We start from the raw sequence: 12400 nt of genomic DNA on the forward strand, positions 1-12400 counted from the left end.
ATCCGCGCAACCCACAGGCTTGCCGACCTTATGTTTTTCCGCTGCTTTCTGATTATTGAGAACCGATCCCATTCCAATTGCAATTTCTCATACTTCCTCGAGGGACACACTCCAACCACTGACAACAGTGCTATTCCACATGCGCCTATCGAATGTCTAGATATCCAGGGCAGAACAGCAGCTCATGCAGATGTCGTATCCGCGACGGTTATCAGGTGCCTAGAATCGAGGTAAGTAGAGGATATCCAAGGTTGTGTTCCGTGATTATAGTCAATCGAATCCAAACCCGGGTATTTAACACTATTATGCGCATATACCGATAACTACACGGATAACCACACTCTGCATCTATCTGAGCCAATGAAAAATATGTAAAAAAGGGTTCGGTTCTATCTTCAACATAACATCGGAGAATTCCATAATATGTAAGAACGTAATTATCTGTTCATTGTGAGTCGTCACTAAATGTCAGAGTACATAACTTTGTAAGTAGCTTTTAGCTAATTACCTAGGCAGTGCTATGATGATATCATACAATTTTGGCCTGTTCGCCAACTAACCGCAACGTTGTCTCATTGTGGTGATGCTCTCCAACAACCGGTATTTACCTAGGCATATACTGTTAAGAGCGAAGGCAAAACACAATTGACCCTCGGAAACCCAGGATTTCGACACAGCGGAATGTACGGACTGACCCGGGAAGCCAACCTATTTTAACAGGCTGTGGGCTCCTCAAAAGCAAGTTTGAATTATTCAGTTTCCTAATAGTTAACTACCCGTGTAGTTAGTTAACTAACGCTGGGAAGACGCAAACATTTTCCAGTTGAAGTTTTTGCTGCGAAGATGAAAGAAAAATGCTGGTCTTCTCTGTAGTTACTGTAACTACACATTTCCTTTGAGGACCTTTGATTCCGTTTTTAAAAGCTTGCTCCTGTCTTCAATACGTTGACCTCATTCTCAGATACGACCCGATAACTAGTTATTATATAACTCCTGTTTCGGGGTCGCGTCGTCGACGTCGAGCGGCCCGGGATTTTGATATGCGGCCGGTTCTGGGACTTGGTGGCTTGACATGCTGCTGATAGGGAAAACATGTCGCCAGGAAAACATGTCCGGGCCCTGGTGGTCATCACAGTCTTCCCGTCTATCAGTCTTGTCCTGGTAGCGCTGCGCATGGTCTCTAGATCTTTGTCGAAGAATTGGGGATGGGGTACGTAGGTATTGCAGGCTGACAGCATTCTCCCGTCTCGCCAAGTTGAACCCTGTGTTATGCTGATTAAATATATGTATCGTCAACAGATGATGTACTGGTAATAATTGCGATGGTATGGAAAACCCTCCTTCCCAGCAGCAACGTGAGCTTGCATGGAATCTGATTGCGAAAATTTAGGTCATGTCGATAGGGATGTGTGCGACAAGTTGGGGCTGTAAGTCTTACTCGCGTCTGGATCTTCTCCCGCTTCCTCACTCCTTTGAACGGCCCTGGGACGAGTGGTGACTAGTTAACTATCGGCTTCTAACTCCCGTAAGATACGAAACATGCTCGCCAAGGGTATCCCTTAGAAGCATTCCCATCAGAGACACCAACGCTGGATATCGTGGGTGAGAAATTCAACCTTGCAAATCAGCTCCTTTATAACCCCATCCTCGCTTTTGTAAGAGGATCGATCATTATATTTATCCTCCGTCTGAACGGCCTTCGTACTCATGTCATCCGCTCGCTTCGTGTCCTATTCGTGGTCAATTTCTGCCTAATGGCCGCTGTATTCTTTGCCGACCTCTTCCAATGTAGCCCCGTACGCTACATCTGGGATTGGCAGAACATGGATCGTGAAGCCCAGATAGATGCCGGGGCAGCAGCAGATGGAATGAAGGATGGGAAGGTGATCAAGGGGGGGGAATGCATCGATAGAAGAGGATTTTTTATCTCAACTGCAACGTTGTCGATATTCTTAGACATGTGGCTTCTATACATTCCTTCGGCTATCGTTTGGGGAATGAATATGCCTAGGAGGCAAAAGGAAATAGTTGTGCTTGTGATGAGTATAGGAGTTCTGTACGTACTGACCCACCGTCCTTAATCCGGCCTTATGAAAACTTTCTAGTTGGCCTTACGGATATGCCCGATGGTCCCATAACTCCTACCAAACAACCTGTAAAATCAGGCTAACATCTTGGTTTTTCCTTCTCTGTCCATAGCGTCACGGGTGTTTCAATCGCGCGTCTCATCGTATCATCTCGACGGTGGCATAAGCCTTACATAGAACGACAATACAACATCGATTACACATTATCCAACGTTGAAACCAATTGTGCAATTTGGGCCGCTGCCGCCCCAGCGTTAAAGTCACTTCTCTCACGAATATCTCCCAGATGGTGGATAACATCGACAGCGAGTGATCCCAAAGCCTCTACCCTCCGACATGGCATGGGCTTCCGAAACTCCATGCCAGCATCGGCCACACCATCGACCATGGCTAACAGTGACGAATGTCAGTACAACCCTTTTACGGAGTCAGATAATGCTTCGCAGGGATATCGAATGGATTACCTGACACCATGGAGAAATCGCGATGCCTCTGAGGAGGAAATTTATCGGTTCGAGCATGACGGGAAGGTCTCTGGCTTGTTTCGGAAAGGTCGCAATTACATTCCGGAAGGCCATTTGCAGGAAATGACGATGCTACCGCTATCTGATCCCTCGATTGGACAGGGTTCTTTGGATTCAACGACAGCGTCGCCAAATGAGAGTTCAACCAGATCAAGGCCGAGTGCGGAGAGGTGCCAATGAATAGATTCTAACCTCTCCCTTTTATTTTTCGGTTTCTATTGTGTCTCAAACTTCTTAGCATTGGTATCTTGTTCGGTTTTATACAGTGGTATGTATGTTTGTTAACTGCATCTTTGAATCAAATTCATCTCTCTAGACCTTCTTTATCAGCGGTGATTTAAGTCTCTGTCAATTAGCAAGCTATACTTCTACATTATGTCATTTACTATTCATTCTTCATTAATCCCAAACACCAGGAGAGAACTTTTCTGCTTCATCTTAGGATGCAGTCATGAGATTAAATGCTACTGCACAAGAAATTAAACAAAAAATGGAGATTAATTCAATGGCATCTAATAGATCACATTGGAAAGCTCCTCTCTAGGGTTTTAATTTACACTCTCTTTATTCTACCTCGGACAGAATAAGCCATCTAGTTAACTTTAACATTCCCCTTCAATACATTCGTGATATAGTCACGTGATAAGAAGAAGTGAAATCGAAGATAAGAGATACAGATCGTGGTGCTGGGAGGAAGGGAAAATGGGGTTAGTGGGTAGGAAATGTATGCATAGGCAAGGACAAAGAAGGGGTGGGTAGGAGTTAGGATACTCATGGGATCGTATGTTTATATATAGTGCTTATAGCAATGACGTTGACAAGATTCAACTTTTAGACATTTGCAGAGAGGAAACGGGCCACGTTGACAGCAGTGTGATAATGCAAACTGGGATATAGGGAAACTCACTGTAAGATGCTACTCATAGATGATATGAGGAAAGGAAAAGAGAAAGGGGGTGGAAAGATAGCACGGTGCAATGTCTAGCTCAAGACGACGCATGTTATAGACGAACCCTGGAAACTAAGAAAAAACAACTCTTGACAAAGAATGACGCCCATTGTAATGCATTTCGCATACTCGTAAGAACTGAAGAGCAATCAAGAAAAATCAAGACTTATTTCTTGACATCATTAGCATATTCAACCTCCCCGTAGCTGCTTTTACGCGAGTGGCCTTCACCGTCCCTTCTCAACTCCCGGTGACCCGCGAATCCCAGCTTCTGCTCTTGGTAATAGTCCTCCGCGTCGCGGGCTCGATTTAAACCCTGTACCGTTATTGTGGGTCTCGCATTATATCCGGGTACAGAGGCATCTACCACTGCTGGCCTACCGTGAACAGGAGTTCTCAGAGGAATATCAATGAATCCTTGCATATCCCTCGAGATCATAGCTGGATGAGGAAATTCAGAATCACCATTGCCATCACCGCGAGTCTTTCCAGGGCGGAACCAGAGCATAAGAGCTCGGATGATAGACATCAACAAAACGAATACCCAAATGGAGACGATAACAACAGAGATTATCGCTTCCGTTCGAATACCAGATTCGATCGAGTTCGTGACGCGCAGGACTGTAGCGCTGATCTTGTCGGCTGATTTGTCACCTGGGTTCGCGAGGAAACTATCCGCTTTTGTGTTGTTTTCTCCCATTATACTGTCTATTGCGCCTCGGGAGAACGTGTCGTTGCGCATGTTGGGAAAATCAATATGGGCATGATCGGATACCCAGGTTAGGCCCTTTTGGATGCCCTTGATCTTCAAGCCAATGAGACAGTTCAAGACCTCCTTAATAGGGTCGTGGAGGATTGTGCCGCCGAAACTTTTGTCGAGAACTTTGCTCGTCTCATCAACGAAGGCGTTGAGCGTATCATTGACTGACTTTGTGGTATCGTTCACCCAACCGAAAACCTTTCCGTTGATATCGTTGTTTGTATCGTCGATGACACGGTTGGTGCTGATGGCCCATTGCTCGGAGGCATTATTGAGAGAAAACACGACTTTGTCGGCAAATTGGCTGACTTGGTTTGTTAGGCCTGGAACTTCCTTTTGCACAGCTTTTAGGAGGATTATCTGGCAGGCACATGAGAAAAGCCCAGCAATTCCGAGTGAGAGTAGGAAAAGCGCCGGTGGAGATGTTACATAAGCCACAACCCATCGCGCAAGCACCTCTCTGCGGTCTGAGCCGAACAAATTTGCAAATTTGAGACCAGCTGTTGAAGTGAAGGGCCTTGAGACGATGTATACAACATCCATAGGGTCATGGGCATCTCTTCGCACTAGGGCAGATCGCTCCTTCATAGAGCGCCAGGATCGTATTTCACGATATGCCATTGGAATACAGACCAATATCGCACTGACAATCAAAACACCAATGAATATTTTCTTGGCGTTCGCGATAAGAGAAGCTAGGCTGTTGAAGAACGTATTGATGCCATTGTCGTCACTGCAAAATGTAAGCTGCTCCTTTTGCGGTACAGGGAAGACGGATCGGTCGAATTTGTACTCCTTCATTTCATCCTTGATGAGTTTCTTTACCATTTCGAATGGTGCGCGGAGAACGCCATTTGTAAATTTGTTGACATCGTCAAAGTTCGGGATATTTTCCTTGAGCTTTTTGAGGTCCTCGGTGAAGGAATCCGGAAGTGATAAATCTTCCAGTTCCTTGATTGGCCCGCCAAGATCTAATTTGGGAATGTCCGCACCCAAAAAGTTGATACCTTTGGAAATGCCGTTCACTGCCTTTTGGAAGCCCTCGATTCCATCGTTGAGTCCCTTTCCAATCTTACCAGCCGCTTCGTCAATGAACTCAGTTGCCTTTTTGAGGACGTCGAGAGCTGCATTAAGACTTCCAGCCACAACGAACGTGATAAGACAGAGGTATGTTTGCGTCAAGACATTGACGAAGAAAACAAATATCTCTTCTACTCCAGTAACAAGAAGTTCCAACATCGACATAAGTCCGTTAATTGCCTTCTCAACCCCTGAAGCGGTCAGCTCATTGACCCCCCTAGACATATAATGCGGCATTGAGGCCATGGCACTACCCATGGATTCCACACCTGTGCAAGCAGACAGGGCTTCTCTCCTTGCAGAGGACAGGTTTCCTCCTAGAGAACCGATGGCTATGAGCAGTCGGGCGAGAATCAGTAGCAGCAGTATGGTCCATCGGTTAAACCAGACTTGGGATAGACGGGATCGGAGTCCGAGATAGGGGGTAATTGCACCCGGGGGTGGTGACGGTCGGTAGCCATTTTCGAATATATTAGAATCCTGCACACCGTACGGGGGCAGACCTGGGGTCCGGGACCGTGGAATAAATCGTGAGAATTTCATGGTAGGTGAGAATCAAATAACCCGCTGCGGCCAGCGCTGCATGTACTGATTCAGAGACAGGATGATGAGGAGGTATTGGCGGGGCTTCTGTTTAAAAGATATGAAAGAGGTTTGAAATGAGAGAGACGAAAAAAAAAATGGGTAAAGAAACAAAGAGGTAGAATCGCAGGGTATCAGGAAAGGAAAAGAAATAGAAGGAAGATTCCCTGGAAGTGAAGAGATTAGAGAATATCGTAGACGAATATCAAAGAGATTATTCCCGAAGTGATTCAAGATGATTATTGATTTTATTGAACCCCATTGAATGAACCAGCAAATAGTGAAACAACAAAAAAAATTCATGAAAGGAAAACAGTATACAAAAGAGTTGTCACAATGACGGGGGAAGAAAGGCTTTTGTTAAAAGATATTGTGGTGAATAGCAACACAGAGAAGCTTCCAACAAATCATTTATTTGAAGGTGACTCAAATAAATGCTCGAGAGCAGCACAGTCTAGTGACAGTTACATGCTCAAAATTCAAGGGAACCTCTCCCTCACAGAACATCTGCAAAGGGGAAGAAAGCTCTCTGGTGACCAAACATCCATCCTTTTGTCGCCGCAGGCACCCGGGCAGCAAGCAGGCGGGCGGGCAGCAGGTTGTCTGAAACATCCTCAAAATGTAAGAAGAATCAAATCCTCTGAGGCATTTTCAAGCTCTGAGTGGTCAGTTCTTTACATCGGGCGACTCCCCCAAAATAGCAGAGTCATCAGAACAGGCATCCTGGTTGGTCCACATCTCGGATCGGACGCTGGGAAGAAAATCCGACAGTCAAGCAAACAAATCAAAGGCTTAAGATCTGCCAGATCCGAAGATATCTGCAACTGGGGGTTACGTCCATTTATTCATCGGGCGGCAAAAATGGGCTTTCAATTTTATCCTGAAACGCAGGCGGCGCGTAGAATAAGGGAGAGAGGGCCTCTTGACCAGGACAGAATTTGCCGTTTCAAGGTTTAACTATTGACGCTGATTCTTGGTCCCTTTTCACTGCTCCGATGAATAGCCCCGACCGACGTTCATATCCTCTTGATCGTCATCTCGTTGCTTGATGTGTTATTTGAAACGTCGGAAGAATTCACTGTTGAACCAATGACTGAAGAAAGACGATATAACTTGGTTTATGTGTGGTTGCAGCTACCGTAATCACGTGCCTCCCATATAGCTAGTTAACCGCCAGGACGAACGTGTTAGGGTTTGCAAATACCAAACGGATTAAATCAACAAACCGAAGACAGTGGGCGAGCAAAACCACGGCAACAGAGACAAATATCACCCCAGGTAGCTATCAAGCCTACCTACCTATGCAGTATATATATATATATCTGGGAAAATTGATAAAAAGAATCGGTAGGAGAGCCAGCAAGCCAGCAAATAGCAGAAGATGCTGGGCACTTATAAATAATTAACGATAGCGTCCACCAAGTCAAGAGTTTCCAAATCGTTGTATAATATTGCATTTGTTAGTCATATATACAGTCTCTCAACTTCCATGAAAGCGTAGTCCATCAAGCAAACGGAGAAAATAAGAACATACTACATAACATGGCCGAAAAGGGCGTGGGGGGAACAAACAGAAGAGAAAGACGTTAAACTCCGGCTTTTTTGCGATAAAAACGTATTGTATTAACTCATATCCACCAAGTTCAAATAGGCGTTGAAATACGTGGGATCCTTACGTGGTTATGTTTTGCCATACATGAACAAGCAATGGAGGCGCGACAAATGAGGCGGAAAATAGGCAATTTTAAATTTAGAGGCACGCTCCAAGCGTTTGCGCATAGAAAAAAAGAAAAAAGGCGAGGAAATAAGGGGACGGGAGGAGAAGGGGTATCGCAATTGGGGCAAAGCGACTGACACATCTACCAATTTAACAAACGAGAAACCCGGCTCGATCATGAGATTTATGAGACTCCAGGTGGTCCAGGAGGTGGTTCAGAATGACCCGGTGGAACTTGGCCAGCCTGCTGTTGTTGTGCTTGTTGCTGCATGGTAGCGTACCAATACGCGACACAATTCTGGTATCCTCCCCAACGGGCATAGGGATCCTCCTCGCCGCCTGGTTGAGAGGAGCCCGGTTGCGGAGCAGAATTTTGCGGGGCTTGCCTGCTCTGCTCCTGGTAGTACGGCTGGCGCTGCTGCGGCCTGGAGGAGTACCGTTCACCATACGAGTCGTCACGGCGCGAGGGCTGGGAACGAGATTTGTATTCCTGGGGCAGTCAGCACTGATGCTATCAAATGCAAGAGAATTCCGCATGGTCCCTTAAGGTTGGAAACTAAATTTTACTTACTGGGCTCTCGATTTTCTCCATTATCATTCTCTTTGCCTCTTCGATGGCGCCTCTGCTCCCGACTAATGTGACTTCTCGCTCAGCATCACGGCCAACGGGGGACTGAATATTGATCCTGCAACCGGTAATAGCTTGCATTTCCTTGATAGTATCCCCACCTGTATGAAATGGTTAGCCCTGGGGTGGACAATAATCCAAACGGAGAGGGGATTGTGTATGAACCTTTTCCGATAATCATCCCAACAGCATCTGGAGGGATATATATCGTGTCATTAACCTTCTCCCCGCCGGGTCCCCCAGTAGAATCTCCATATGGCGGCCGCTGTTCCCGCTGCTGTGGGTTCGCAAGCTGCCGGGTATCACTTTCAACGATTTCAAGGATGAAGTTCTTCGCCCTCTCAGTTGCCTCTGGCGATCCTATTAAATTGACAGGGCGAAGTCCGTTGATGCTTTTGCTCTCATTAACAATGTTCACATGGCACCCGCTTCGTTCCTGGAGGTCTCGGATTGTCTCTCCTCCGCGGCCAATAATGAGGCCAACCGTCCGGTCAGGAACCATGATCCGTACAGCATCTTCGTCGTCCTGTGGAGACTGACCCATCGCTTTAGATGGCAAATGGCCAGGTGGTTTATTGCTGGATCGAGACGCACCACTCTCGCTGATACTTCGCGTGATTTCGGCTTTAGCATCTTCTCTTGCAGCCCTATTTCCCGTAATCTTGCACAGTCTGACCGAACTGTTGGGATCCGCATTATCCAGAAACTGTATCCTTGTCCCGGTATCTGACTCGATTCTCCGCAGACTCTCGCCCTGGCGGCCGATAATCAGACCAACCAGACCAGACTCAACACTAATGGTTTCCACATTATCGTCAACAATACTACCCGCTCTTCGACCGGGAGGGGACCTATCATCTGCTCCCCAATATTGTCTTGAAGGCTTTGGAGAGTATGACTCCTTTCCTCGACCACCGGGGCGAGGGGAGAAAGAACGTTCCCGTGCATAAGCACGCTCATTTGCATTTCGCCTATCAGGCCGACGCTCATCGCGATACGGGTTATAATTATCGCGGTAGGTATCACGCGTAATGCGGGGGGGGCTTCTTGACGGCGATCGTGAACGCCGGTAAGATCGTGGGTCTCGTCGTGAATCTACTCCCCGCGGAGGCCCTGAGGGTTCTCTAGTTAGCAAAGTTTGCGGGAAAACTTTTTTCTCTTGGGGAACTTGGAAATATAGAAGTAACACATATACATGTCCGCAATTCTGTACCTCTGTTTGTGTCATATACAATTCCTTTCTCAGCAGCAATGACTCGCGCCTTAGCGATTGCGTCCGCTATGCTAACCGAGCCGGTGTTGATGGGTTTGGCGCCACTGATATCTAAGCTCCCGGTATTATCGGGGGGTGGCAAAGAATAGTTTCCAACATTAGTTGATGACGCTGGGAGAGGGTATGTTCCAGAGTATGCGTTTAGAGGCAGCTGCCCTTGGTGAGGCGAAGATGTCTGTCCCGCTGTAGTGGACGCCTGGTGGGCAGCTAGGTAAAAAAAAAAAAATTAAAAAATTAAAAAAATCGCAGGGTCAGCAAAAAATCTTGAAAAGCAAAAAAAAAAACGAGCCCTCACAGCGACAAAGACGGAATTGAAGTACCTAAGGCTGCCAGAAGCTGAGAGATATTCTGCTGGTCACCCATGATCACATGCCGTTTTGAAGCTGGTCTTCTTTGGGGAGAACGTGAAAATTGCGGAATAAACTCTGCGGGCAGGACAGTAGGAGTGTCAATCCGTCCTCCAATCGCCGGTACAGAGAGTATCGATCGAAACGGGGATTCAACAGCGACAAAGGACAAAAAAGGCTCCGTAGATATTAAGTCGATTTCGCGGTACCTGGTCTGTAGTTTTGTCCCTGGCTGTGGTTGTTTTCGGCGGAAGTTCAGCTTGTCGTCGCTTTTTGAAGTTCTCTGCGCAAGACGATCACCGGGTTGGCCGCCAAGCTCAAAGAAGCTTAGCGGCCATTACAATCTCTGCCCCTAGGTCTGGCGGCGCATCGGGTACTGAGGGGATTTGTATGGATTTGTATATGCGGTGCTATTTACGGCGCAGAAGATGTGTTATATCGACTTATGTAGCTCAAGATAGTAGTTATGCAGCTGGTTAAAATTATGCCGGAATTGTCCATTAAGAGGGTTTAAGAGGAATCATCACTCCAGTTTAACTACGCCAAAATCCATATCGAGCCCCATAGGTACTTGTGGAAACCCGAAAAAATTATAGGTTCCCCCGGAAGGGTTCATTGGTGGACAATGTACTTCCTCAGTTTACGTAAACGTTCCTTCGCAGTCTCCAAAACATCATCGTTTTTGCACACGGCAAACCGCAGATAGTTTTCAGCAATGTGTGCATTCGTGTCCGTGTAGAACTCTGTGGGCGGAATTGCTGCAACCCCGACCTCTTGGATAAGAAACCAGGCCAATTTGAAATCGCGAGGGCGACTTGCAACGTGGGGAGGGAACGAATAATTCTCCGGAAGCTTAACAGCAGCCATATTTGCAAGGACGAAATAGCCGCCTTCTGGGTCAGAATACTACAGCGCAAAATATAAGTCTCAGGAAACAAATTATGAATAAATTGAGTACCACGATTTAGGAAAAAGAAAGGGGGGCACTCACAGGAATGCCAAGCTCATCGAATACTTCACAGAACTTGTCCATTTTTGCTCGCATCTCCGCTCTGCTTTGGTCCCAAAATCCAACTTGGTCCGCCTTCTCGAAACCAACTGCTGCAGCTGCTTGCAAAGGCGCAACGCTGCTGTAGCAGATTCTTGTATGTGCAGCCGCAACAAATTTTATCATATGCTCGAGGCCAATAAGGTACCCAACTCTCCACCCAGTTGCATAGAAATTCTTCCCGATCGACCCGACAGTGAGTGTGAGAGCTGCAACCTCGGGAGACAGCGTAGCTATGCGCGTAAATGGGACATAGTAGAGGCGATCATAAACCTCATCAGAGAGAATTATAATATTATTCTTAACACAAAGCGCGGCTATCTTTTCGAGTTCTTCGCGCGAGAAAACTTTTCCTACCGGATTGTGCCTGCATATGATGTTAAAATAAAATGGGATTTATACATGGGGTGCAAATACATATCATGCTTACGGTGAGTTAAGAACCTAGTTAGGAGAGTAAGCAATTGGGCAATTAATTGTAAATGACAACATCAAACTTACAATCATTCTGGTTTGGGGGGTGATGGTTCTCTCCAGCTCGTCGAAATCTATCTTCCATTCCGAAGCAGAAGATGTTCTTTTTGTACCATCTTCAGGGGGGTGTAAAGGCACATATCTTATAGTCCCTCCAGGCATCTCAATATTGCTTATGTATCTATCAGGAGTTTAGTTTCTGAAAGCGTAGTAGCAAATAAGGGAGAAACGTACTGATCAAAGAATGGTTCAAAAATGATGACTTCATCTCCTTGTTCAATAAACGCCATAAATGCACTTAGCATTCCTGTAGCAATTTCGTATTAGCTTCATGCGCTGTTTCACAGGTGGTCGAATTCGTGGGGCCTAACCTTCATTGGCACCGGTTGTGATGGTCACCTCAGTGTCAGGGTTTAGTTCCCGGCCAAAGAACGGAGAATACGCATTGGCAATGGCTTTCTTGAGCCGCGGGTTGCCCTGTTGAATGTTAACCGGGACATCCAAACCTCAAAAGATTATAAGGTCAGTGGGGCCAAGAACCTTTGTAGGAGCATATTGATTGCATTCGACCTTGTCTAGGGCATCTTTTGCCGCATCAATAACAAATTTAGGGGGATTGTAGCCACTGTATCCGCGATTTGAAAACTTGATTAGTCCACAATTTTGAACTACCAAAAAGAAAAATGGTATAAAATGCCATGCGCACTCACAAAAACCCTTGGCCCATGTTTACAATAGGTTGGACAGGCGAAGCGGCAGCAGCTTCATTAATAATCGACCTAGAATCACGAGTAAGCAGAACTGATATCCTAGAATTGGGCAAATTGATTGTATGTATGAATGCGCCATACCAGACATCTTGTTTCTGCCCTGCAACCCGCTTTGCGGGGCGAAATGGGTCCATTCGTGGCATAGTTGAAGATATCCCTCT

The 12400-nt window shown here is 46.3% G+C and overlaps 5 protein-coding genes across 5 annotated transcripts; 2 read left to right on the forward strand and 3 right to left on the reverse strand.

The window, feature by feature from the left end:
* Positions 1-1092: 1092 nt before the first annotated feature.
* On the forward strand, positions 1093-2791 carry PADG_01661 (uncharacterized protein; the record flags this gene model as incomplete). The annotated part of the gene is made up of 5 exons (XM_010758712.1): positions 1093-1210; positions 1300-1325; positions 1391-1427; positions 1531-2056; positions 2200-2791. 5 exons carry the CDS (start codon positions 1093-1095, stop codon positions 2789-2791), a joined length of 1299 nt encoding a protein of 432 aa, XP_010757014.1.
* Positions 2792-3726: 935 nt separating this feature from the next.
* Positions 3727-5943, reverse strand: PADG_01662 (plasma membrane fusion protein PRM1; the record flags this gene model as incomplete). Its single annotated transcript, XM_010759236.1, has 1 exon — positions 3727-5943. One exon carries the CDS (start codon positions 5941-5943, stop codon positions 3727-3729), a length of 2217 nt encoding a protein of 738 aa, XP_010757538.1.
* A 375-nt stretch (positions 5944-6318) lies between these two features.
* PADG_01663 (uncharacterized protein) lies at positions 6319-6939 on the forward strand (the record flags this gene model as incomplete). The annotated part of the gene is made up of 1 exon (XM_010758713.1): positions 6319-6939. One exon carries the CDS (start codon positions 6319-6321, stop codon positions 6937-6939), a length of 621 nt encoding a protein of 206 aa, XP_010757015.1.
* A 944-nt stretch (positions 6940-7883) lies between these two features.
* Positions 7884-9963, reverse strand: PADG_01664 (uncharacterized protein; the record flags this gene model as incomplete). The annotated part of the gene is made up of 5 exons (XM_010758714.1): positions 7884-8189; positions 8271-8428; positions 8493-9440; positions 9541-9807; positions 9921-9963. The coding sequence occupies 5 exons, from the start codon at positions 9961-9963 to the stop codon at positions 7884-7886; spliced, it is 1722 nt and encodes a 573-aa protein (XP_010757016.1).
* A 596-nt stretch (positions 9964-10559) lies between these two features.
* PADG_01665 (uncharacterized protein) lies at positions 10560-12382 on the reverse strand (the record flags this gene model as incomplete). The annotated part of the gene is made up of 8 exons (XM_010758715.1): positions 10560-10853; positions 10939-11362; positions 11483-11650; positions 11704-11776; positions 11841-11946; positions 12010-12094; positions 12180-12248; positions 12321-12382. The coding sequence occupies 8 exons, from the start codon at positions 12380-12382 to the stop codon at positions 10560-10562; spliced, it is 1281 nt and encodes a 426-aa protein (XP_010757017.1).
* Between the last annotated feature and the right edge of the window lie 18 nt (positions 12383-12400).

This window comes from Paracoccidioides brasiliensis, assembly GCF_000150735.1.
Source record: "Paracoccidioides brasiliensis Pb18 unplaced genomic scaffold supercont2.2, whole genome shotgun sequence".
NCBI lineage: Eukaryota > Fungi > Ascomycota > Eurotiomycetes > Onygenales > Ajellomycetaceae > Paracoccidioides > Paracoccidioides brasiliensis.